A 27,023-nucleotide genomic window follows, 5' to 3' on the forward strand; every position below is an offset into this window, starting at 1 on the left:
GGTTCCCAAGCGATAAAAGTAAAAGGTTTTGACTCCATTAGGATTTTTGTTTCATTATTCGAGCGATTAACTCATTTTATATTTTGCAGTTTGGGACTGGGCATTCCTATTACCGCCCTTTTCTCGTGCGATGGTGAGTAAATAAACACTCGACCTAAGAATAACCCACTTAGCATGGAAGATACCGACCACCTCCTGTCGTTCCATGAACGATCCAGGCACACAAAACGGATCATTTTTAGAAGTTTTTAGAGGTGGCACACCCAAATTTACTTAGGACGGCAGGATAATACCGTATATAGGTAGGTATGGTGGACTCATCTGGAATAACTTTGGGTTCAAGGTTTTTGATGAACAAGCAGAATTCCCACTTAGTACAGGCGAAGGCTAGCAATTAGACTGAGAAGCAGCCAGCTAGAGAGCAACAACGATCATAACCATGCATTATGCATAAGTCACATTGGACACTAGCATGAGTAGGATATGAACACCATGAACATAAATATCGTAGAGGTTATGTTGGTTTTGATTCAACTACATGCATGAACATGTGCCAAGTCAAGCCACTCGAACATTCAGAGGAGGATACCATATCATCATACTACATCACAATCATTTTAATGCTATGTTGATATCCAAGATAAATCAATATCAACTCCCAACTACTTATGCATGGCATGGGAAACTATAATCTCTAATTGTCATTGCAAACATGTTTAATCATAATCGGCTGAAGCATGGATACTAGGTTAAACATTTTTGCACAAACAGAACATGCCGAGTTCATACCAGTTTCTCTCTGCCACGGCCAGTTCATCGAATGTCGTCATTATTGCCTTTCACTTGCATGACTGAACGATATGAAAATAATAATAGTGCAAGAGTGTCGTTGACTAAGCTGGAATGTGCAGACATTTTATTCAATAGGAGAAGACAAGGCAAAATGTGCTCTTTATTAGTTCAACAATTATTCATATGAGAGCCACTCAACATTTTCATCGTGGTCTTCTCCTTGGTACAACTCGAACAAAAAGAAAAGAAATTCAGAGAAACACACAGAAATATTTTTGGAGTTTTTTGTTTTCTTGATCAAGCAAATAAAAGGGAAAAGCAAAAACGAGAAAAACTATTTACACGGGAAAGCTCCCAACAAGCAAAAGAAGAACAAGGAAATCTTTTTGGGTTTTCTTTTTTGATATTACTACTAAGCATGCATAGAAAGTAAATTAGCTACAACTAATTTTTTTGGTTTTTCTAAATTTTTCAAACACACAAGAAGAAAGCAAGAAAATAAATCTAAGCATGGATGCTACAATGAAAAAGTGTGAGCACCGACAAATGAAATTAGTGATCATGAATGTAAAGTCGGTGGAAACACGTACTCCCCCAAGCTTAGGCTTTTGGCCTAACTTGGTAGTCGAATAATAGCCTGGAGGGTAGTAGGGGAGCTGAGGGGGGGCATCCACTCATCCCACTGCAAAGGCTCCTCCTGTGCCGCTTCCGCAGCAGCCTGAGTGTTCCGGTAGGCGATGATGTCCGCAGGGATGATCTTGTATCCGCCCCTGACAGCAGAATCAAACAAAGCAGGTGCAGGAAGTGGAATAATATCACGAGTTTTAACGCTAAAAACCTGGTTATAAGGAATGGGGATATCATGATAATCTCATGCAAGAAAGTGGTGGTGTTCCATGGCTGCCCGGTCTAGGTAAACCTTGGTCAGAGGGTAATCATGAGGGCGTATCTCAACCTCGAAATGAGCCGCCAAACGAGTAGCAAAAATCCCACCATGTATTTCACCCTGTGATTTATTAAGATGGAGGCGACGAGCCACAATAGCTCCCAAGCTATGAGTGTTGTCGCCCTCTATTGCTCAGCATAAAACAGCAAAGTCTGGTGCGCTGAGCGCACCCACTTTCTTTCAAGCAAGCAAGCACTTAGCAACAAATAAAGCAAGATAATGTATGGCAGGAAAGTGTATGCTAGAAGTAGTGGTGGCTGACAGCCCTCTCTCATCTCCCACTGTCAAAGTGTGATAAAAGTCCTCAAACCCAGTCGGCCTAGGCTCGGCTAAGCTCCCATCAGAAGGGATCAAGCATATATCACAAAATTCAGTAAGTGGTATCTGATGGTTTTCAGCATATAAATCGAAGCTCACTTCAGGAGGATTATTTCTAGGCAGGAAAGTAAAACTCTGAACAAAGATGTTTGTGAGCATTTGGTGTTGGTCACACTCATCTGCGATGAAGTCGGTGAGGCCGGCATTCGCAACATATTGTGTGAACTCTTGAAGGATTCCCGCCTCTTCCAGGAACGGGGTGTGTGATACGTCTCCAACGTATCTATAATTTTTGATTGCTCCATGCTATATTATATTCTGTTTTGGACATTATTGGGCTTTATTATACACTTTTATATTATTTTTGGGACTACCCTATTAACCGGAGGCCCAGCCCAGAATTGTTGTTTTTTGCCTATTTCAGAGTTTCGCAGAAAAAGAATATCAAACGGAGTCCAAACGGAATGAAACCTTCGGGAACGTGATTTTCGGAACGAACGTGATCTAGAGGACTTGGACCCTACGTCAAGACATCAACCAGGAGGGCACGAGGTAGGGGGCGCGCCTACCCCCTGGGCGCGCCCTCCACCCTCGTGGGCCCCCTGTTGCTCCACCGACGTACTCCTTCCTCCTATATATACCTACGTACCCGCAAACTACCAGATACGGAGCCAAAAACCTAATTCCACCGCTGCAACCTTCTGTACCCGTGAGATCCCATCTTGGAGCCTGTTCTAGAGCTCCGCCGGAGGGGGCATCGATCACAGAGGGCTTCTACATCAACACCATAGCCTCTCCGATGATGTGTGAGTAGTTTACGTCAGACCTTCGGGTCCATAGTTATTAGCTAGATGGCTTCTTCTCTCTTTTTGGATCTCAATACAATGTTCTCCCACTCTCTCGTGGAGATCTATTCGATATAATCTTCTTTTGCGGTGTGTTTGTTGAGATCGATGAATTGTGGGTTTATGATCAAGTTTATCTATGAACAATATTTGAATCTTCTCTGAATTCTTTTATGTATGATTGGTTATCTTTGCAAGTCTCTTCGAATTATCAGTTTGGTTTGGCCTACTAGATTGGTCTTTCTTGCAATGGGAGAAGTGCTTAGCTTTGGGTTCAATCTTGCGGTGTCCTTTCCCAGTGACAGTAGGGGCAGCAAGGCACGTATTGTATTGTTGCCATCGAGGATAACAAGATGGGGTTTATATCATAATGCCTGAGTTTATCCCTGTACGTCATGTCATCTTGCTTAAAGCATTACTCTGTTCTTATGAACTTAATACTCTAGATGCATGCTGGATAGCGGTCGATATGTGGAGTAATAGTAGTAGATGCGGGCAGGAGTCGGTCTACTTGTCTCGGACGTGATGCCTATATACATGATCATACCTAGATATTCTCATAACTATGCTCAATTCTATCAATTGCTCAATAGTAATTCGTTCACCCACCGTAAATACTTATGCGCTTGAGGGAAGCCACTAGTGAAACCTATGGCCCTCGGGTCTATTTTCCATCATATTAATCTCCCGACAACACGCTATTTCTGGCGCCGTCTTTATTTTACTTTCTTTACTTTGCATCTTTATCATAAAAATACCAAAAATATTATCTTATCATATCTATCAGATCTCACTCTCGTAAGTGACCGTGTAGGGATTGACAACCCCTTATCGCGTTGGTTGCGAGGATTTATTTGTTTGTGTAGGTGCGAGGGACTCGTGCATGGCCTCCTACTGGATTGATACCTTGGTTCTCAAAAACTGAGGGAAATACTTACGCTACTTCGCTGCATCACCCTTTCCTCTTCAAGGGAAAACCAACGTAGTGCTCAAGAGGTAGCAAGAAGGATTTCTGGCGCCGTTGCCGGGGAGTCTACGCAAAAGTCAACATACCAAGTACCCATCACAAACCCTTATCTCCCGCATTACATTATTTGCCATTTGCCTCTCGTTTTCCTCTCCCCCACTTCACCCTTGCCGTTTTATTCGCCTTCTTCCCGTATGCCTTTCTGTTTGTGTTTCCATGTGCCTTCTATTTGCTTGCATCTTTGCTTTCTAAAAATCTATTGATATGGATCCACTTAAAGTGTTCTACTTGGATCATCTTCGATCCTTATGCGCTCGTGCTGAAACCCCAACTAGCCTAGTTGATCGGAAATCTTTAGATGAGCATGCTCATTTTGTGCGTCACCGTTTGTCTGAAAAGGGGAGACTCTTATGGAATCAAATAAACAAAGTGTTGTGTTATGCTTGGAATCTTTGTGAATTTTGTGATATTACTTGTTGCTCTAAGAACCCTAAAAAACACCTCCCCTACCTATGTGAGTTTAATTAAAATGAAATCTTATCTTGTTATGCAAAGGGTGTTTATAGCTACTATGATATTGAACAAATTGAAGAATTTGTTGCGTTTAAGGGTTCTTTTGAAGTTGCTTCTTTGATTGAAAAGTATGATATTACTCTTTACGAATCTGAAAATTTTGTCATACTTGAATATTGCTATGAAAACTATGCTCATAATGTCTATGTCAAAGAATTTATTGAAAGAATGTCCGTTGCTTCTAAACAAAATAATGATATACACGAATCTATAGATAATTATGATTCTAATGATTTGACTGAAATATCCCTTGATGAACATGATGCTTGCTATCCTTGTGGCCATGATGCCAATATTTATGAAGATGAATTTGCTATAGTTCCTTACGTTAAACATGAGATCGTTGCTATTGCACCCATACTTGGTAGTTCCTTCGATAAAAAGCATGATTGCAATGATTTTACTATAAATTCTCTTGATGTCAATTGTGCTAATAATATGCAAAACCCTAAGCTTGGGGATGCTAGTTTTGCTATGTCTACTACTTGTTGCAATGATCATGATTGGGGCAATTTTTCTTATGATCTTCAAAATTTATTTAAGCCTCATGATGAATATGAGATTGTAATAGTGTTTGCAATATTATTGAAAGTGGGTTTGGAAGAGTGTCAACTTTAGATCCCACATATTTGGAGAATGTTCAATCTTATGGTATTTTTGATAAAAGTGGGTTTGGAGAGGTCATGACTTTAGTTAATGATATTCCCACTATTTTGGAAGAGTGTCAACTTCGCATGCATGTGGATCGTATTGAGAATATGTTATGTGATAGCTATATTGTTGATTTTTCTTATGATCCTACATGTAATTATTATGAGAGAGGAAAATATGGTTATAGAAATTTTCATGTTACTAAATTACCTCTCATTATGTTGAGATTGCTATCGTTCCTCTCCGCTTCCTTGCATATGTTAGTTTTTGCTTGCTATGATAATTTGTTTTTCTATAAGATGCCTATGAATAGGAAGTATGTTAGAATTAGATGTGTTTGTCATGTGTTTCATGATGCTCTCTTTGCGCTTCAATTCTTGTCTTTCATGTGAGCATCGTTAGAATTATCAAAGCCTAGCTAGGGGCGTTAAACGATAGCGCTTGTTGGGAGGAAACCCAATTTTTTTTTTTGCTTTTTGCTTATGTTTATGAATAAATCTTTGATATAGCCTCTGGTTAGATGTCTTTTTATGTTTTAATTAGTGTTTGTGCCAAGTTAAACCTATAGGATCTTCTTGGATGATAGTTATTTGATCTTGCAGAAAATTCCAGAAACTTTCTGTTCACGAAAACAATTGTTAAAAATCACCAGAACATGATAAAATATTGATTCCAATTTCTTCTGATCAATAAACAAATTTTCTAGGTTTTCCTATTTTGGCAGAATTTTTGGAGTTCCATAAGTTTGCGTTAGTTACAGATTACTACAGACTGTTCTGTTTTTGACAGATTCTGTTTTTCGTGTGTTGTTTGCTTATTTTGATGAATCTATGGCTAGTAAAATAGTTTATAAACCATAGAGAAGTTGGAATACATTAGGTTTAACACCAATATAAATAAAGAATGAGTTCATTAAAGTACCTTGAAGTGGTCTTTTGTTTTCTTTCGCTAACGGAGCTCATGAGATTTTCTGCTGAGTTTTGTGTTGTGAAGTTTTCAAGTTTTGGGTGAAAGATTTGATGGATTATGGAACAAGGAGTGGCAAGAGCCTAAGCTTGGGGATGCCCATGGAACCCCCAAGATAATCTAAGGACACCTAAAAGCCAAAGCTTGGGGATGCCCCGGAAGGCATCCCCTCTTTCGTCTACTTCCATCGGTAACTTTACTTGAAACTATATTTTTATTCACCACATGATATGTGTTTTGCTTGGAGCGTCTTGTATGATTTGAGTATTTTCTTTTTAAGTTTACCACAATCATCTTTTCTGTACACACCTTTTGAGAGAGACACACATGATTCCGAAATTATTAGAATACTCTATGTGCTTCACTTATATCTTTTGAGTTATATAGTTTTTGCTCTAGCACTTCACTTATATTATTTTGAGATTCTTAAATAGCATGGTAATTTGCTTAAATAATCCTAATATGCTAGGTATTCAAGACTAGTAAAAACTTTCTTATGAGTGTGTTGAATACTAAGAGAAGTTTGATGCTTGATGATTGTTTTGAGACATGGAGGTAGTGATATCAAAGTTGTGCTAGTTGAGTAGTTGTGAATTTGAGAAATACTTGTGTTGAAGTTTGCAAGTCCCGTAGCATGCACGTATGATAAACGTTATGTAACAAATTTGAAACATGAGGTGTTCTTTGAGTGTCTTCCTTATGAGTGGCGGTTGGGGACGAGCGATGGTCTTTTCCTACCAATCTATCCCCCTAGGAGCATGCGCGTAATGCTTGGTTTTTGATGACTTGTAGATTTTTGCAATAAGTATGTGAGTTCTTTATGACTAATGTTGAGTCCATGGATTATACGCACTCTCACCTTTCCATCATTGCTAGCCTCTTCGGTACCGTGCATCGCCCTTTCTCACATTGAGAGTTGGTGCAAACTTCGCCGGTGCATCCAAACCCCGTGATATGATACGCTCTTTCACACATAAACCTCCTTATATCTTCCTCAAAACAGCCACCATACCTACCTATTATGGCATTTCCATAGCCATTCCGAGATATATTGCCATGCAACTTTCCACCGTTCCGTTTATCATGACACGTTCATCATTGTCATGTTGCTTTGCATGATCATGTAGTTGACATAGTATTTGTGGCAAAGCCACCATTCATAATTCTTTCATACATGTCACTCTTGGTTCATTGCATATCCCGGTACACCGCCGGAGGCATTCATATAGAGTCATACTATGTTCTAGTATCTTGTTGTAATCATTGAGTTGTAAATAAATAGAAGTGTGATGATCATCATTTTCTAGAGCATTGTCCCAAGCGAGGAATAAAAAAAGAGAAAGGCCATAAAAAAAGAAGGCCAAAAAAAGAAATGAGAGAAAAAGAGAGAAGGGACAATGCTACTATCCTTTTTCCACACTTGTGCTTCAAAGTAGCATCATGATCTTCATGATAGAGAGTCTCTCATTTTGTCACTTTCATATACTAGTGGGAATTTTTCATTATAGAACTTGGCTTGTATATTCCAACAATGGGCCTCCTCAAGTGCCCTAGGTCTTCGTGAGTAAGCAAGTTGGATGCACACCCACTTAGTTTCTTTTGTTGAGCTTTCATATATTTATAGCTCTAGTGCATCCGTTGCATGGCAATCCCTACTCCTTGCATTAACATCAATCGATGGGCATCTCCATAGCTCATTGATTAGCCTCGTTGATGTGAGACTTTCTCCTTTTTTGTCTTCTCCACATAACCCCCATCATTATATTCTATTCCACCCATAGTGCTATATCCATGGCTCACGCTCATGTATTGCGTGAAAGTTGAAAAGGTTTGAGATTACTAAAGTATGCAATTGCTTGGCTTGTCATCGGGGTTGTGCATGATGAGAGCATTCTTGTGTGACAAAAATGGAGCATGACTAAACTATATGATTTTGTAGGGATGAACTTTCTTTGGCCATGTTATTTTGAGAGGACATAATTGCTTAGTTAGTATGCTTGAAGTATTATTATTTTTATGTCAATATTGAACTTTTATCTTGAATCTTTTGGATCTGAATATTCATACCACAATTAAGAAGAATTACATTGAAGTTATGCCAAGTAGCATTCCACATCAAAAATTCTGTTTTTATCATTTACCTACTCGAGGACGAGCAGGAATTAAGCTTGGGGATGCTTGATACGTCTCCAACGTATCTATAATTTTTGATTGCTCCATGCTATATTATATTCTGTTTTGGACATTATTGGGCTTTATTATACACTTTTATATTATTTTTGGGACTAACCTATTAACCGGAGGCCCAGCCCAGAATTGTTGTTTTTTGCCTATTTCAGAGTTTCGCAGAAAAAGAATATCAAACGGAGTCCAAACGGAATGAAACCTTCGGGAACGTGATTTTCGGAACGAACGTGATCCAGAGGACTTGGAACCTACGTCAAGACATCAACCAGGAGGGCACGAGGTAGGGGGCGCGCCTACCCCCCTGGGCGCGCCCTCCACCCTTGTGGGCCACCTGTTGCTCCACCGACGTACTCCTTTCTCCTATATATACCTACGTACCCGCAAACTACCAGATACGGAGCCAAAAACCTAATTCCACCGCCGCAACCTTCTGTACCCGTGAGATCCCATCTTGGAGCCTGTTCCGGAGCTCCGCCGGAGGGGGCATCGATCACGGAGGGCTTCTACATCAACACCATAGCCTCTCCGATGATGTGTGAGTAGTTTACCTCAGACCTTCGGGTCCATGGTTATTAGCTAGATGGCTTCTTCTCTCTTTTTGGATCTCAATACAATGTTCTCCCCCTCTCTCGTGGAGATCTATTCAATGTAATCTTCTTTTGCGGTGTTTATATCATATTGATACCTTGGTTCTCAAAAACTGAGGAAAATACTTACGCTGCTTTGCTGCATCACCCTTTCCTCTTCAAGGGAAAACCAACGCAGTGCTCAAGAGGTAGCAGTGTGCGGCCATTCGCACGGCCGTACCTCCGCCAACCTCCGAGGGTGGAGATCACTGCCAGAAGACTCCCCAATAACACCCTTGGAATTCTTCTTCGAGCCAAACTTCCTGAAGATATTCATGTCCGCGCACAATTTTCTGAAAATAAAATTCTTGGGGTGACAAAACTTTCTAAACAAAACTTTATAAGATTGATAGCAACTACTCATAGGGATGCATAAAGGCCATAACACGCATTCAAACTACTTAGAACTCTAAGAATTCAACATGCAAGCACATCTACAGCAGCACCAAGAGTAGCTAATTATTCAAAATATAAACCACTAAAACAAAACCTAATTGGACAAACGGTGAAGTCAAATACCAAGCAACAATCCCCCGAAACAGTTTCAGAAATGGAGCTTCAAGCAAAGAGATCGAAATCCGCGGGTTTGAGAGCAAGAACACGGGAGAGAGAGCAATGGAGATTTTTTCTGGAGGTAAGTGATGCAGTGGGCTGAAGGGATAAGTGAGGGGGGCCACGTGGGGACCACAACCCACCAGGGCGCGCCTGGGGGTCCTCGCGTGCCCAGGTGGGTTGTGCCCAATTGGTGCACCTCCCTCTGATATTATTTGCAGCAGAAATTTAGAAATATTCATAAAAACGTGTAAAATTTTCAGGGCATTCTGAGAACTTTTATTTTTGGGTCATTTTTTATTGCACGGGAAATTCAGAAAACAGACAAAACATGACATTTTATTTTATTTAACTAATAAAAACAGAGAACAAAAAGTAAGGACAGAAGGTAGTGCTTACTAAATTCATCAACTTCATACCGCTCAAAAATGATTCATTAATAAGGTTGATCAGGTCTTATTAACAACCACTTTCGATTAGCATGAAACCGAAGAACTTTCGTAAATCACTAAGTTACCTCAATGGGGATATGCATTTCCCCAACAATAAGCATTTCATATTCCTTTTTGACAGTAAGTAAAGGTATTTGAAAACTTCCAATAGTGATTGTCAGAGATTTTTCAATGACATTAATACCATTCACTTGGAATTGTTTCTTCGGAAAGTGCACTGTATGCTCATTACCATTGATATGAAAAGTGACTTTGCTTCTATTGCAATCAATAACAGCCCCTGCATATTCAAGAAGGGTCTACCAAGGATAATCGACATGTTGTCGTCCTCGGGCATCTCAAGTATAACAAAGTCAGTCAAAATAGTAACATTAGCAACAACAACGGGCACATCCTCACAGATACCGATAGGTATGGCAGTTGATTTGTCAGCCATTTGCAAAGATATTTTAGTAGGTGTGAGTTTATTCAAATCAAGTCTTTTATAAAAAGAGAAAGGCATAACACTAACACCAGCTCCTAAATCACACAAAGCAGTTTTCACATAATTCTTTTTGATAGAGCAAGGTATAGTTGGTATTCCGGAATCTCCAAGTTTTTTAGGTACTCCATCTTTGAAAGTGTAATTAGTAAGCATAGTAGAGATTTCAGCTTCCGGTATTTTTCTCTTATTTGTGATGATGTCTTTCATATACTTTGCATAAGGAGGCATTTTCAAGATATGAGTCAAGCGAGTACGCAAAAAGACTGGCCTCAACATTTCAGCAAAGCGTTCAAATTCTTCATCATCTTTCTTTTTGGTTGACTTGGGTGGAAAAAGGCATAGGTTTTTGAACCCACGGTTCTCTTTCTTTACCGTGTTTTCTAGCAACAAAGTCTCTTTTGTCATACCTTTTATTCTTAGGTTGTGGGTTATCAAGATCAACAGGTGGTTCTATCTCAACATCATTATCTGGTTCTTTATCATTGGTTGGTTGAGAGTCTTCATGAACCTCATCATTATCTTTTTCATTATCAGTAGGTGAGTGTTCATTACCAGACTGACCTTCAGCATCAGAGATAGAAGTTTCATTATCATTATTAGAAGGTTTTTCTATTTCAGGTTCACTAGAAGTATGCAAAGTCCTATCATTTTTCTTTTTCTTTCTAGAAGGACTAGGTGCATCCGTGTTAATTCTTTCTGAATCTTGTTCAATTCTTTTAGGGTGTCCCTCAGGGTAAAGTGGTTCCTGAGTCATTTTACCTCCTCTAGTTGCTACTCTAATAGCAAAGTCATGCATATTATGATTCATTTCATCAAACAATTCTCTTTGTGAGTTAGCAACTTGTTCTAACTGAGTTTGAACCATAGAAGCATGTTTTCCAACACCTCTAACATCATTTGAGATTCTAAATAACAAGTCACTCAAGCGAGCAATCATATCAGAATTATATTTCAATTGTTTCATAACATTTGCATTGAAGTGACCTTGTTTTCTAATATAGTTTTCAAACTCATAAAGGCATTGACTAGGATGCATATTGTGAGGATTATCATTATCATTGAACTTCATAAGAGAATTTACCTCTACCACCTTAGGAAGTGGTGGTGTATTAAGCCCATGTATTTCTTCAATAGGAGGTAAATTTTTAACATCTTCAACTTTAATACCTTTTTCCTTCATAGATTTCTTTGCCTCTTGCATATCTTCGGGACTGAGATATAATATACCCCTCTTCTTCGGAGTGGGTTTAGCCGGTGGTTCAGGAATAGTCCAATCATCATAATTTTTCAATATGTTATTCAATAATTCTTCAGCTTGTCCAACAGTTCGTTCCCTAAAAACACAACCAGCACAACTATCTAGGAAGTCCCTAGAAGCATCGGTTAGTCCATTATAGAAGATATCAAGTATTTCGTTTTTCTTAAGAGGATGATCAGGCAAAGCATTAAATAACTGGCAAAGCCTCCCCCAAGCTTGTGGGAGACTCTCTTCTTTAGTTTGCACAAAGTTAAATATTTCCTGTAAGGCAGCTTGTTTCTTATGAGCAGGAAAATATTTTTCAGAGAAGTAATAAATCATATCCTGGGAGTACGCACACAACCAGGAGCAAGAGTATTGTACCAAGCTTTAGCATCACCCTTTAATGAGAAATGACATAATTTGAGAATAAAGTAATAGCGAGTTTTCTCATCATGAGTAAAAAGGGTGGCTATGTCATTCAACTTAGTAAGATGTGCCACAACAGTTTCAGTTTCATTACCATGGAAAGGATCAGATTCAACCAAAGTAATTAACTCTGGGTCGACAGAGAATTCATAATCCTTATCACAATAAAGATAGGTGAAGTAAAAAACTTAATTAGGATCACATTTCATTCTAGCATTCAGAGATTTTTCTTTATACTTGTGTAGTAATTTCTCTAGATCATCTCTATCATTTCAAGCAAGAATATCTCTAGTTGTTTGTTCACTCATAACATAACCTTCCGATACCTTAGGCAATTCATATCTAGGAAGGCTAGTTCTAGCAGGTGTTTTAGGAGATTCAGTTTCAAGCTCATCATCAGATTCAACAACATCATGTTGTATTACTCTAGCGATTTGTTTATCAAGACAATCACCAAGTGGCACATCATCATTATCAAGCAAGGTACTAGCATCATCATAAGCATCATCCATAGTAGAAGTAGCATCATTAATAACTTGCGACATATCAGGATTAATAGCATGTGGTGGTGTTGCAAGTTTACTCATAATAGAAGGTGAATCTAAAGCAGAACTGGATGGAAGTTTCTTACCTCCCCTCATACTTGAGAGAAATATCTTAGTCTTTGGATCCTTCAGATTGTTCATAGTGATAATATGATAATAATCCCAAGTGACTCAACAAATATAACTATGCTCCCCGGCAACGGCGCCAGAAAAAGGTCTTGATAACCCACAAGTATAGGGAATCACAACAGTTTTCGAGGGTAGAGTATTCAACCCAAATTTATAGATTCGACACAAGGGGAGCCAAAGAATATTTGAAGGTATTAGCAGCTGAGTTGTCAATTCAACCACACCTGGAGATCAATTCAATCCCAAACGGACTCCAGATCTGCCCTCCCGAGGAAGAACAGGACTTGGCGGCGGCTCCGTCTCGTGGATCGCGATAATTCTTTCTCCCTGATTTTTTTTCTTACAAAATAGGATTTTATAGCGTCGGTTTCAGGGTCAGCGGGGCCACCAGGTGAGGACAACCCACCTGGGCGCGCCAGGAGAGGGTGGCGCGCCCTGGTGGGTTGTGCCCACCCAGGTGTCCCTCCCTGGTAGGTCTTGGCTCTAGCAATTCTTATTATTGATATAAAAAATCCTCGCAAAGTTTTGTTCCATTCCAAGAACTTTTATTTCTGCAGAAAAACAACACCATGGTAGTTCTACTGAAAACAGCGTCAGTCTGGGGTTAGTTTCACTCAAATCATGCAAATTAGAGTCCGAAACACGAGGAAAAGCGTTACGAAAAGTAGATACGTTGGAGATGTATCAAAAATGTAGCGGACCATCGACCCCGAGCGGAGTTCTATCACATCCAGCGTGAACTTGCCCAAGTCATCATGAAGTAGGTCGTCGAAAAAACAAGGATGTTCTATGAAGAAGGGAAAATGTCGCGGAAACCTTCCGAACATGCATAGCCTCTTAGTGTCTCGACCTGAAGCCTTTCACGCAGCTCGGGTCCTTCCTCCCTAATTTGGACAGATGGCGCGACATGTTGGAGTGATTGGTGATGACAATGTGTCCGTTGAGTCACTACTTTCTCAATGACGAAACTTTGAATTTATGTATGACGAAACTTTGTGATGTAATTAAATTGTCCTCCTCAACTAGCGTAGATCACTCTAGTTAATTAGCTTGGGTACGATGAACTTTGTTATTTATGTTTACGATATGTTGCTTCTTTTTTTGCTAACTCTGTCTCTTTATGTTGCTCAACTATATATTATGCTGCATATGATCGATGAATTCATCACGTGACGATGCAGGTACATAGATCATCGATGGCACAGAAGTGCTACGCCATGTACGTAGGGAAGGTTCCAGGAGTGTACGACGAGTGGCCAGAGTGTTAGGCCCAAGTTTCGGGGTTCTCGGGCGGCAGCCAGAGAGGTTTCGATAGCAGACACGAAGCGGAAGCTAGTTACTTGAGGTTCAGGCTTGCACGAGAGAGGGATTGGTACCGACGCCTCAAGTACTACATTATCGCGCTCTTGCTCATAGTGATCGCTCTTCTCTTCTATAGCATAGTTTAGATATAGATGATGAAACATGTGTATGTGATGACCATGCAGTTGCTTGTATTCGAGACATGTCACGTAACTTGTATCGCTATATCGAGATGATGATGAGAGACATCATTTGTGTTTGATCATGTGATGATATGATGAGACTATTATGTGTATGATATGATGAGAATATTGTTTGTTCATGATATGATTAGACTACTATATAAAACCTGTACAAATACATCGCAAATACGTAGCAGGTTTTTTGCGTAACCTTAGCGGTAGCGCTGGTTGACAAGAAGCAGTAGCGCGGGGATATTAGCAATGCGAGATGTGGTCCAGCGCTACAGCTATATAGCAGTGGCGCTGCACAGACCAACGCTACTGGTAAAAGTTAGCTATAGCGTCGTAGTAGTAGCGTGGCCACCCGCGCTACTGGTAGGCAAAAACCCAACGCTTTTTTTCGCGAATACGCAAAGCGTGCATATCATGCATTGATAGAAAGAGTAGAATGATTACAGATAGGGGTACAACACATGGCACGAACGCACGCAGGCGTGAACATGGTGTCCGAAGCAGAGAGACAAGGGGTGCTCGGCCCGAATAGAGGAAAGATCACAACTAAACCTACCAAGCCTGAACCAAGAGCGGTAATACCGAACCAGCAAGAATTCCAACATCGCCTAAGCCAGAACCTGGGGACACCACGAGCGAGAAAGATAGCACCTTCAAGAAGGAAGTCGTCGTCGAGACATCATCGACATATGATCCGGAAGAACCAGACCTAGGGTTTCCCCTGAGCTCGAAGAGGGGCACAACTGAGGGCCTTGACAGCGCCTCCAAGGAGGGAACGACATCCATAGACGCCGCCGCTGAAGGAAATATGCCCTAGAGACAATAATAAAGTTATTATTTATTTCCTTATATCATGATAAATGTTTATTATTCATGCTAGAATTGTATTAACCGGAAACATAATACATGTGTGAATACATAGACAAACATAGTGTCACTAGTATGCCTCTACTTGACTAGCTCGTTGATCAAAGATGGTTGAGTGTCCTAGCCATGGACATGAGTTGTCATTTGATTAACGGGATCACATCATTAGGAGAATGATGTGATTGACTTGACCCATTCCATTAGCTTAGCACTTGATCTTTTAGTATGTTGCTATTGCTTTCTTCATGACTTATACATGTTCCTATGACTATGAGATTATGCAACTCCCGTTTACCGGAGGAACACTTTGTGTACTACCAAACGTCACAACGTAACTGAGTGATTATAAAGGTGCTCTACAGGTGTCTCCGAAGGTACTTGTTGAGTTGGTGTATTTCGAGATTAGGATTTGTCACTCCGATTGTCGGAGAGGTATCTCTGTGCCCTCTCTGTAATGTACATCACTATAAGCCTTGCAAGAAATGTGACTAATGAGTTAGTTGCGGGATGATCCATTACGTAACGAGTAAAGAGACTTGCCGGTAACGAGATTGAACTAGGTATTAAGATACCGACGATCGAATCTCGGACAAGTAACATACCTATGACAAAGGGAACAACGTATGTTGTTTTGCGGTTTGACCGATAAAGATCTTCGTAGGATATGTGGGAGCCAATATGAGCATCCAGTTTCCGCTATTGGTTATTGACCGGAGACGTGTCTCGGTCATGTCTACATAGTTCTCGAACCCGTAGGGCCCGCACGCTTAAAGTTCGGTGACAATCGGTATTATGAGTTTATGTGTTTTGATGTACCGAAGGTAGTTCAGAGTCCCGGATGATATCGGGGACATGACGAGGAGTCTCGAAATGGTCGAGACGTAAAGATCGATATATTGGACGACTATATTCGGACATCGAAAAGGTTCCGAGTGATTCGGGTATTTTTCGGAGTACCGGAGAGTTACGGGAATTCGCCGGGGAGTATATGGCTTTATTGGGCTTTAGGGGAAAGAGAGAGGGGAGGTTGCGCGCCCCCCAAGGCTTAGTCCGAATTGGACTAGGGGGCGCCCCCTCCTTCCTTCTCTTCTCTTTTCCCTTTCCTTCTCTACTACTCCTACTACTTGGAAGGGCTCCTAGTTCTACTAGGAAAGGGGGAATACTACTCCCGGTGGGAGTAGGACTCCCCTAGGGCGCGCCATAGAGAGGGTCGGCCCTTCCCCTCCTCCACTCCTTGATATACGGGGGACGGGGCACCCATAGATGCAACAATTGATCTCTTGGATCTTTTAGCCGTGTGCGGTGCCCCTCTCCACCATAGTCCACCTCGATAATATCGTAGTGGTGCTAACGCGAAGCCCTGCATCGGTAGAACATCATCATCCTCACCACACCGTCGTGCTGACGGAACTCTCCCTCAAAGCTCGGCTGGATCGGAGTTCGAGGGACGTCATCGAGCTGAACGTGTGCTGAACTCGGAGGTGACGTACGTTCGGTACTCGGATCGGTCGGATCATGAAGACGTACGACTACATCAACCGTGTTGTGCTAACGCTTCCCTTTCGGTCTACGAGGGTACGTGGACAACACTCTCCCCTCTCGTTGCTATGCATCATCATGATCTTGCGTGTGCGTACGAATTTTTTTGAAATTACTACGTTCCCCAACAGCCGCTGCCAGCACTGGCAAGCCGAGCAAGGATTTCTCCTAGGCCTCAGACTAAGCAAACCCATAGCCGTTGTATCTGGAGTCAGGGATAAGGAAGCCGACGCTGGTCGGAGCCACCATGTCGGAAGGGGATTGGCGGGGTTGCACATGCCGTCGGATGGTGGCACCGCCTCCGGACACACGAGCGTTGGATCTAGCAAAAGGGAAGGCTTTGAGGCGTACAAGGTAGGACAGGCAGCAAAGCAAACCACAAGGGGGTGGGGCGGCGGCGATTAGCAACACCGGCAAACAGGGACTGGAGGGACGCAGATCCATGTTGCCGAGGCCATAGCCGTCGGGACGTTGGTGAGCCAGACGAGCTGGAAGGGACGCATCTGCTGGGTCGCCCAGGCCGGAGCTGCCCGGCATAGGACGCCGTCAACCATGGACACCGGAGAGACGCGGGTCCATAGTCGCCGGGGCCGGAGCAGCACCAGCAAGTACCCGCCTTGAGGAGCCCCGGGACTGTCACTAGCACTATAGCCTCGTCGCCTCCGCGCGAGAGCCGTCATCGTGGCTCGGTGGGGGGAGGAAGGGCCGCCAGGGAGGAGGGGAAAGCACCTGCGCAAGAAGGCAGGCCGCGAACACCCCCGCCACCGGCCGCAGATCCGCACCCAACCCACGGCCGAGCGGCACCAGGAGGGTTGGGCCATGCCGGGGGTAGGGAGACCGCATGGGGAGGGCGCCATGGCCGTGGCCAGCACGCCGCACCCGTCGCCGGACCGGCAGGGACGCATCGCAGCTGGAAGATGGGCGCCCGACACGCGCAAGGATGCGGGAAGCTCGCGGACGCGCCGGGCGGAGGGGGTGAGGTCTGGGGAAGCGCAGGAGGAGCGGATCCCGGCCGCTGACACCATCCCGGGGCACGGCGCGGCCTCGCCGGCCGGCCCTCCGGTGGCGGCACAGCAGGATAGGGGAGCTTCCAGAGGCGGACACAGGTGGATCTTGGGGTTGCGCAGGGCAGGGAACGCGCGTGGGGGACAAATTCGCCCTGCCGCCACCATCCTGGGGCACGGCACGGCTTCGCCGGCCGGCCCTCCGGAGGCGGCGCAGCGGTGGCGGGGGTGGGTGGGTGGGGGGAGGAGCCTCGCTGGCGGTGGCGGTTGGGTGTTCCCCCGTGTCGCCAGAGGTTGGCGACGCAGCGGCGGTTTCGTATAAACTCAATCTGTTCTTGTTACTAAACTGTTCAGATGCTCTGCAAAAACCCAGCGTTACTGCTAGGGATTTCCCTAGTAGTGTCAACTTACCAATAGCAAATGCGATAAATTATGGCCTCAATCTGAAGTTCAAGAGGGCATTATGATCATCCAAAAAGTAAAAAATGTGTGCATTTGCATTAAGATAATTCTCCTGTTTCAACAAAAAAAGGGTACTGTAGTGTGTTTACATTTTATAATCTACTTAAATATAGTACAATCGTAGTGTCGTTTACATATTTTCTCACTATATTGTACATTGTTCTTCTTTCCTCCCTACACTTGAAACTTCTCCGCCCTACCCAAACACACAACTGGGAAAGCCAAGGGGCCGATCCCATCAAACAAGCACATATGTTCATCGACCGATTTGTCTGCGTCGTACGTGTTCGATCGTTTGTAAAGCTGCTGCATCCATGCTCCTGTCCTGCTGCAAAGATCAAGACCCACTCCCTCCCTTCCAACGAATCCAGTTCCAAATCAAGATCCATCACTTCTGCCCTTTGATCCCCACCGGCATCCCAAAGTTCTGGTACACCCTCATCTCCCCGCCCAGGCCCGCCGTGACCACCACCATCCCCCACGCGTTGCAGCCGGCCTCCCGCGACGACGGCCCCATGCGCAGCATCTCCGCCTGCGAGCCGGGGAACGTAAGCGGCCCGGACTTGGGACGTGGTGGCAGCTGCACGCCGTCGCCGAACGGGTCGTTGTCCGACGCTCTCCTGCCAGCGCCGCCATGGACGCTCGACGACGCGCGCTCGTCTCCCGCGCGCGGGAGCGGCGACGGGGAGGACCCGGGCCACGGCACCGCGGCGGACACGTCCCTGCAGAAGAAGTACTCGTAGGAGCGGCTGGTGAGCCACGTCTTGGCCTTGACGCCGATGCCTCCCCCCGCAGCGGAGCCCATGCCGCCGGCGGCGCGCCTCCAGACGTACACGTGCGAGTCCTCGCTGGCGCAGACCACGTAGCGGCCGTCGCCGGAGTAGGACGCCGAGAGCTGGCTGCTGGTGTTCTTGAACCCTGGCAGGCAGAAACACGGGTTCCCTGTTCGTTGTGGAGTTTGTGGCAATGGAACGGGTGCTGCTGGTAAAGGTGAGGCGGGGCATGGCCTTGCCGCCACTGGCGTACCTTTGAACTTCTGGAGGACGGTGATGCCGTTGAACACCCGGATCTGCGAGTCCGCCGACGTCACCAGGATCTCCGACGGGTTTCCCGGCGCAAACTGCGTCAACATCATCCGACGACCGACATCAACATCGATCGGTCCGTTTGCCATTGTTTGTCAATTCAAGAACAAGCAGCAGGTACCTGGAATCCGGTGATCTTCTTCGCCTGCGACTTGCGCTTCTTGGATATGCTCATGTCGATCTGAGCCTCCTGGTTCAGCTTGCAATCTGGCACCAACACATCAGAATGCTCATTCATCATAGTACTAATTTTTTTACTACTGTAGCAAAGATTGCGTGTTTACTGACATTGAGATTACCTCTTGTCTTGTAGAACCGGCAGCACCCCTTGTGCGATCCAACGATCGCAGCCTAGGAAAATAATTGAAGTTTGAACAACACACGTATTAAGCTCATATGGATTTGGCATGCATGATGTGTTTTGAGACGATGAATGGATTAGTTGATACTACTACAAGCTAGAATCGAATTAATGAACCTGGCCGTCGGGGGTGTAGCTGGCGGCGGTGACCATGTCGTTGAGGTCGCTCCAATCGACGACTTGCCGCTCCGCCACGCTCCAGATACGCACCCTGCAGTCCAGCGAGCCGCTGATGAAGTAGCCTTCGTCCGCCGGGTTGAACTGGATGCACGTCACGTAGTCGCTGTGCCCGAACATCTGCAGGCACGCCTTGCTCTCCACGTCCCACAGCCGCACCGTCTTGTCCATGGACGACGACAGCAGCCTCGACGACTGCTTGGACCACGACAGGTCCAGCACGTCGTCCTCGTGGCCCTCGAAGACGCACGCCGGCTGCTCGGCGAGCGCGAACACGGTCTCCGGCAGCACCACGTGCTCCGGGAGCACGTGCTTGCTGCTCTTCCCGCGCAGGACCTTCCTCGACAGCGCTGCCAGCCCCGGTGCCCCCGCCAAGGACCCGCCGTCGGCGGGAGCCAGCGGGGGAAGAATCTTGCCGGTCGAGAGATCCGGCGTCAGGATAGAGGGGGAGGCGTCGGTGTGCACGACCTGCCAGACACGCACCACGCGGTCCTCCCCGCCGCTTGCGAGGTACTGGGCGTCAGCGCTGAACTTGATGCTCCATATGGACCCCTCGTGCGCGCGCACCTCCTGCCGCATGTACAGCCCCGTCAGGTCCTTGCTCGACTGGCCGGAGTGGTGCACCTTGAGCCGCTCGGTGGACGACGACGACGTTGCGCTGTCCGCCGCCGCCGCCGCCGACGCCGACTTGGACTTGGACATGGTCATCGCGGACGGAAGCGCGGACGACCTGTCCCTGTCCCTGTCCCTGTCCCTGTCTTTCTCGTGGATGAGGGCGGCGACTGTGGCGACGAGCTTCATGTTCTTCAGCCACCGTGGTTTCTTAATCGTCGGCTTCCCGTCGTCCTTGTTCCCCGCCCCCGCCTTCACAGTCTGGCTCTGGCTTCGCCGCATGAGCTGTTTCACAAACGGGGTGTACCCGGCGAAGCCATGGGCGTTGTGGGCCGCGCCGCGCCCGCCGTCCGTGGACTGGCTGCCGTTCACGACGAACACTTTGCCGTCATCCAGGTTGCAGTTTCTATTTTCTCCCCCTCCTTCGTCCTTGGACGCCGCTGATGGCAACGGACAACGAGCGGCTGGTCGGAGAGCCCTGTGCCGGGGCGAGCCTAGCAGAGAGTGCGGTGCTGAGTGCGCGCGGCGTAGTGCCGTCAGCTTTCTCGCGGCGCCGCCTCGGGCGGCGAGGAGGCTATCCGACCGGCAACGTTTAAGGAAGGCGCTGGGCTGCCGTTTCATGATCTCGGGAGGCGTGGAAGACGCAGACGGCGCGAACGCCCGCCGGGGCGGACGCCTGGAAATATTCCTCGTCCTGGCGATGCGGCTTCGGAGGATGTCTCTGTTGCTGTTGAGGCCCATCCCGTGGAGCAGTCGGCGGCGACGCTCCTTGATGGGCACGGGATCGTCCGCCTCCATCCACATGTCGTAGTCGTACGTCGACAAGTCCTCCTCCTCGTAGTCCTCATCCTCGTCCAGCACCGCCTGCTCCTCCTGGAGCCGGTCATCCACGGCGGTGGCAAAGGAGACACGAGCAGCGTCGCTGAGGCCATCCTCCTCACCGTCGTCGGAGGGGAAGACCGGGTCGCCATCGCCGGGGGGCTTCACGCGATCGAGGCATTGAAAGAAGGACTCCTGCTCGCTGCAGCCATCCTCGTCGTCCGTCGCCGCCTCCCGGAATCCATTGTCATGGCTCATGGTGTACGGTTCTTGCCTGGCGGTGGCAAAACGAATGGCCTGCCGGCGCGTGCCTGGGAGAGAAACCCTTGCTCTCCAAATTGCTAAATTTAGGGGCACGTTTTGTAAGGCTGTAATGTTTTTTGCCATGGCGCCTGCTCCAGTAAGGCATGGCAAAAGGTGGGAAGTTCTTCCAATCAAAACTTGATCACATTGGAGAAGAGTCACACTAGTTATTTTTTCTTTTTTGAAGTTCACACTAGTTATTTTTATGGGTGTGTCTATATCTCATCTAGATGTGAGATAATCTAACATGACGTCATCGAAAATCATTTCCTCTGGTGTTGACAACTACGTTCGCTTCCTCCCATTTTCAATTTCGTTCCCCAGGCTTGTTTGTTCGTCACGGGATTGTTTGTTTATTTGTTTGTTTTGGTTGTATTAGTCCAGCCTAGCACAACGCGTTTCGCGCTGGTGCACTGCAGGCTCGGTCCGTTCAACGCACATATGAGTGGGCAAGCGTCTTTCTCCTCGTCCTGGATTGCTTTGTTGCAGGCTTTTGGGCAATACTGAACAACACTATAAAAGGTGGTTCGTAGATTACCACGTATCTCCAATTCTCCAATGCTCCGACCTGCCAAGAGCACTCTCCTACTGCTGCTAGTAGCACTACTACACGATAGCTTTGTCCTAAAAAAACTACTACACAACAGCTCACGTCTCTCCTCTTCTTACACACACACACGTGAAAACTTACTAAGGAAAACAAAATATTGGCCGAAAGCACATGGGCAAAAACCACAAGCAAAACGCCCATGCAAAATGGCCAGGCCACATGCATATCGAGATTTGCTAAAAAAAATGCATATGGAGAAAGTCATACAGGACCAGCCTAAAAAAGCTAAAAACACAAATCTTAAAGCCGTCACTAATTCCCTTTAATAGGTTGTTTAAGATTTTCAAAAAATATGTTTGTGACATTTAAAGAAAATGTTTACACAGTGAAAAAAAAGGTTGGTCCCAGTTGCAAGTTGAGGTGGAATTGCAACTCGGGCAATTGAGTCAGAAAAAACATCAGGGCTAGTAACATAAGTATTTAAATTTTCTGGACATTTTTAAAACAGTGAGTAAATTTAACATTCCAGAACATTTTTTGAATTTATAAACAAAACTTGAAAATAAGAACATTTGTTGAAATTCTGAAACAAAACTAAAGCGGATTTTTTTTGAATTGGTGGACATAATGATTTTTGCAACGCAGATATTTTTAAAATTCTCGAATATTTTTTTAAAGCGTGGACATTTTTTTAATTGGTGAACAAACTAGCTTTATTATATACAAAAAGATATGACTCAAAAGGGTGTGTCTCATTTTTACACATTCATGAAATTGATAAATATTCATAAAATTTGTTAGACTGAAGTTGCAAGTCGAGGGAGGACTTGCAATTGGGACTAAAAAGATCAGGTCTCAATTGTGGGTAGAGGGTGGACTTGCAACTGGCATAAAAATGTCGGGGCCCAGTTGCGGGTCGAGGATGGGATTGCAACTGGGACAAAAAATGGTCTGGCCCCAGTTGCGAGTCGATGGTGGACCTGCAACTGGGACAAAAACGTGTCGCACCCCGGTTGCGAGTCGAGAGTGGACTTGCAACTTGGATAAAAAGGTCGGCCCCCAGTTGTGAGTGGAGGGTGGACTTGCAACTAGGACCAAAAAAGGTTAGACCCTAGTTACGAGTCGAGGTTGTGATTGCAACTGGTACAAAAAAGGTCCGACTCTAGTTATGAGTCAAGTGTGGACTTGCAACCGAAAAAACCCGGACCCCAGTTGCGAGTCAAGGGTGGACTTGCAACTGGGACAAAAAAAGGTCGGGCCCAAGTTGCGAGTCAAGGGTGGACTTGCAACATGGACAAAATAAGGTCGGGACCGAGTTGCGAGTCAAGGGTGGACTTGCAAACTAGATTAAAAAAAGGTTGGGCCTAGTTGCGAGTAGACGGTGCACTTGCAACTGGGACAAAAAAAGCTCGGCCCTAATTGTGAGTCGAGGTTGGACTATCAACTAGGACAAAAAAAGTCAGCCTAGTTGCAAGTCGATGGTAGACTTGCAACTGGAATAAAAAAAGATCGAGACTCGGTTGCGAGTCAATGGTGGACTTGCAACTGGGACTAATAAGATTAGACCCCAGTTGCAAGTCGAGGGTGAACTTACAATTGGGACAAAAAGGTAGGGGTCCAGTTGTGTGTCGAGGGTGAACTTGCAACTGGGACAAAAAAGGTCTATCCACAATTGGGCGTCGAGGGTGGACTTGCAACTGGGACCAAAGAGAACGCCAGGGCCTAATTGTGAGTCGAGGTATGGATTGCAACTGGGACAAAAAAAAGGTCGAGCCCCAGTTGCGAGTTGAGGCTGAACGTGCAACTACGACAAGAAAGGTGGGACCCCGGTTGGGTGGGAGTCAAGAGTGGACTTGCGAATGGGACAAAAAAAGTTCGCCCCCAGTTGCGAGTGAGGGTGGACTTACAACTAGGAAAAAAAAGGTCGGGCCCCAATTGCGAGCCCATGGTGGGATTGCAACCGGGACTAAAAAAGGTAGGGCTCTAGTTGCGAGTCGAGTGTGGACTTGTAACTGGAAAAAAGGTCGGACCACAGTTGCGAGTCAAGGGTGGACTTGCAATTGGGACAAAAAAAGGTCGACCCTAGTTGCGAGTCAAGGGTGACTTGCAACTGAGACTAAAAAGATCGAGCCCCAGTTGTAAGTGAATGGTGAACTTGCAACTGAGACAAAAAATGTTGGGCCCAGTTGCGAGTCGAGGGTGGACTTGCAACTGGTAAAAGAAGGTAGACTTGCAACGGAACAAAAATTGCATGTTAGGGCTAGAGTTGCTACTAGGGAAAAATGGCGGCCCTCGTTCTGTGTTAAGGATGAACTTGCAACTAAGACAAAAATTGGTTGGACCCAGTTGCATATCGACCGTAAGGCAAAGCTTGTCTTTTCAATAGAGCATGTATCTTCAATGTCGAACTTGAAAGGATAATAGAAAAAGGCAACGACAAGCGACATAACATGTCTCTCCCACATCTACAACGCAGATGAGATGAAAAGTAGGCCACAAGAACGCAAGCAAAAAATAAGTCCGACAAAAACCATACATGCACCACGAATGAGCCGACAAAGTGGACAAAACAGAATACGCGACACATGAATACATTAGCCGACAATCTTGCTAAATCTCATCTTGATGAATTTAGAAGGAATGAGACAGTGTCAAAATGAACTGGAAAAGAAGGCGACCGCGATATAGCTTCTTTTTATTTGTCTCTTCCAATTCTACGTCACAGTTTGGAAACAACATAGCGAACGGGTTGCCAGTGGGCTGCGATAATGGGTCGACAAAAGTGGAGCCAAACAGGCCCAGACCAACAACATGATACACAATAAACAAACAACGACAAGCGAGGCGGGAGATAGAGCGCTTACACGAAAATTATGAAACTAAATCAAAAGAACAACAAACTCAGACGAGACATCGTTTAAAATAGTTGTGGATTTAAAAATATAATATGAAATTATAAAAATCAAGCATTTTACGACCAAAAAAGAAACAAAAAACAGAAGTTTAAAAACCAAGAGAAAAATTTAGAAAAAACAAACAAAAAAACAAAATAAGTGAGTATAGAGAGTGGCGAACAGGAAATACTTGAAAAAAATGCTCGCCTCTGACACTTCCAATTCTTTCCCGGAGCCCATAGAAAATAAAGACAAAATAGGCCTACTCTCCAAACAAACATAGACAAAAAAGACCAGCCCAGATCAGGCCCACACACAAACAAAAAGGCCAATCCACACGCACACGTAACACAACCAACTGGCCACACGCGCACGCAAACATTGGAAGGAATTCACGTGCAGCGGATTTGCTCAATAAAATCGTGTGCAATGGACGATCACAAATCTGCACAAAAATTATAGCTTTAGATCACGTGGTGAGAAACTTAGATATGAGATAAATATATCCCATGTTTTTAAAAAAAATATGAATTTAAAGACAAATGAATGAAAAGAAACAAAAATGAAGAAGAAAAAGAAAAAGAAAAAGAACACAAAGTGGCCCGGTCCCAGGGCATGTGATAGCGCTGCCTAAGAAACGATAAAAAACTGAATGGGCTGACACGGACAAGAAAAGAAAAAAAACGTGGCCCGTCCTAGCTTGGATGATAACGCAGCCAAATAACGGACGCACGTCGAGACAATGTGCTGACGAAGAAGCGCATACGAACAACCAACATAAGATCAAGTTAGCACGAAAATTAAAGACAAATAAGATCCAATGATTCTGGATTTAGATGAGCAAACCTGTATTTTTATCACATCACAAGGGTATCATCTATTTGATTTTTTTAAATAAAAGGTATGGGCCTGACTTTATAGATAAAGTCATAAGGTCGTTACCTCCAAAAAGAGCTATCTCGTCGTAATTGCTAATCATCGATCGACATTTCCATTTTCTTAAAGTCACTATAACATTTTCTTGCATCTGTTCTCCGAGAAAGAATTTTCTAATGTTTGAAGTGAGATGATTTTGTTTCTATCTTTGAAAATTGAAGTGTTTATCGGAATTTGAAAGGCTACAAAGACAAGTGAAATGAATTGCTTTCGTATCTTCGAAAGTATTTCGTACTCCGGTCTGCAGGATGAAATCCTAGTCTATCTTATATTTCCTAATAATCATAATACTCAACATCCCCCAGGAGTCACAATGGTAGCGATGCAGACGATGAGACTGGAGAAGAATCCGAAGGCAAGCCGACGGACAACCCCTAGGGCCGTAACGGTCGATGCATCGCAGAAGTCATGGCTGGAGTGGAAACCGATGAGGTTGCTCAAGCAAGGCGGTAGCCCTTTGTGCCGTTGTCGAGGCAGTTGAGAGCGTAGGGTGGTGTAGCCGAAGAATGCCGTGGTCGATGTCGAGTCAGGGTAGCCGGTGTCAAGGAAGTCGCCGAGGAGCCATGGGCGCAAGGTGGCGCCGAGTTAGTCATGGGCGCACTGGTGTCGAAGTAGTAGTGTGCCGGGAAGAAGACGTCGTTGATGAGGCGTCACGCCGGGTTTGCCAAACCCGGGGACACGTCTTACAAAAAAGGCACATGTCGGTGTTGCCAGCACCAGGTATGTGTAGACGGACGAAGACAAAGTTAACTAAACGCCGCACCAGGCTTGCCAGGCCCGAGGACACGTGTATACGAAGTCACACATCGGTGTTGTCAGCACTGGACATGCATAGACAAGGGACCTGCACGAGATGTACGCCATGTCGAGGAGTCGGAGGGGCCAGCAGAGAAGGAGACTCGACGGTGATTGTGGCGCCAATCGGCATGGGGCCGATGTCACCAACGGTGGTCGGGGAAGATGATGGCGACGCTGGCGACGAGCTGGTGCTGGACGAAGACGAAGGGGGTGGACAGGTGACGGAGGCGGCTACAGGGGTAGCAGCGGCGGCTGTCGAAGAAGAGCGGCGGCGGCGGCCTGCCGACGGCAGCGCCAGCTAGGTTAGGAGCACGGTGACGGTGCTCGAAGTAGGCAAGGAATCCGACAGCGTGACGAAGACCGGTGCGGACGGTGGTGTTCCCGCGCCAAGGGAAGTAGCGCGGCGCATACCACGGGAAGT

General features: G+C 45.3%; 1 protein-coding gene across 1 annotated transcript; it reads right to left on the reverse strand.

The window, feature by feature from the left end:
• Positions 1–18,455: 18,455 nt before the first annotated feature.
• On the reverse strand, positions 18,456–21,508 carry LOC109735142 (uncharacterized). The gene is made up of 5 exons (XM_020294344.1): positions 19,631–21,508; positions 19,452–19,503; positions 19,274–19,359; positions 19,094–19,187; positions 18,456–18,985 (listed from the first exon to the last, which is right to left on the reverse strand). Exons 1-5 carry the CDS (start codon positions 21,506–21,508, stop codon positions 18,456–18,458), a joined length of 2,640 nt encoding a protein of 879 aa, XP_020149933.1.
• Positions 21,509–27,023: the final 5,515 nt, after the last annotated feature.

This window comes from Aegilops tauschii, chromosome 4 (assembly GCF_002575655.3).
Source record: "Aegilops tauschii subsp. strangulata cultivar AL8/78 chromosome 4, Aet v6.0, whole genome shotgun sequence".
In the NCBI taxonomy this organism is placed as follows: domain Eukaryota; kingdom Viridiplantae; phylum Streptophyta; class Magnoliopsida; order Poales; family Poaceae; genus Aegilops; species Aegilops tauschii.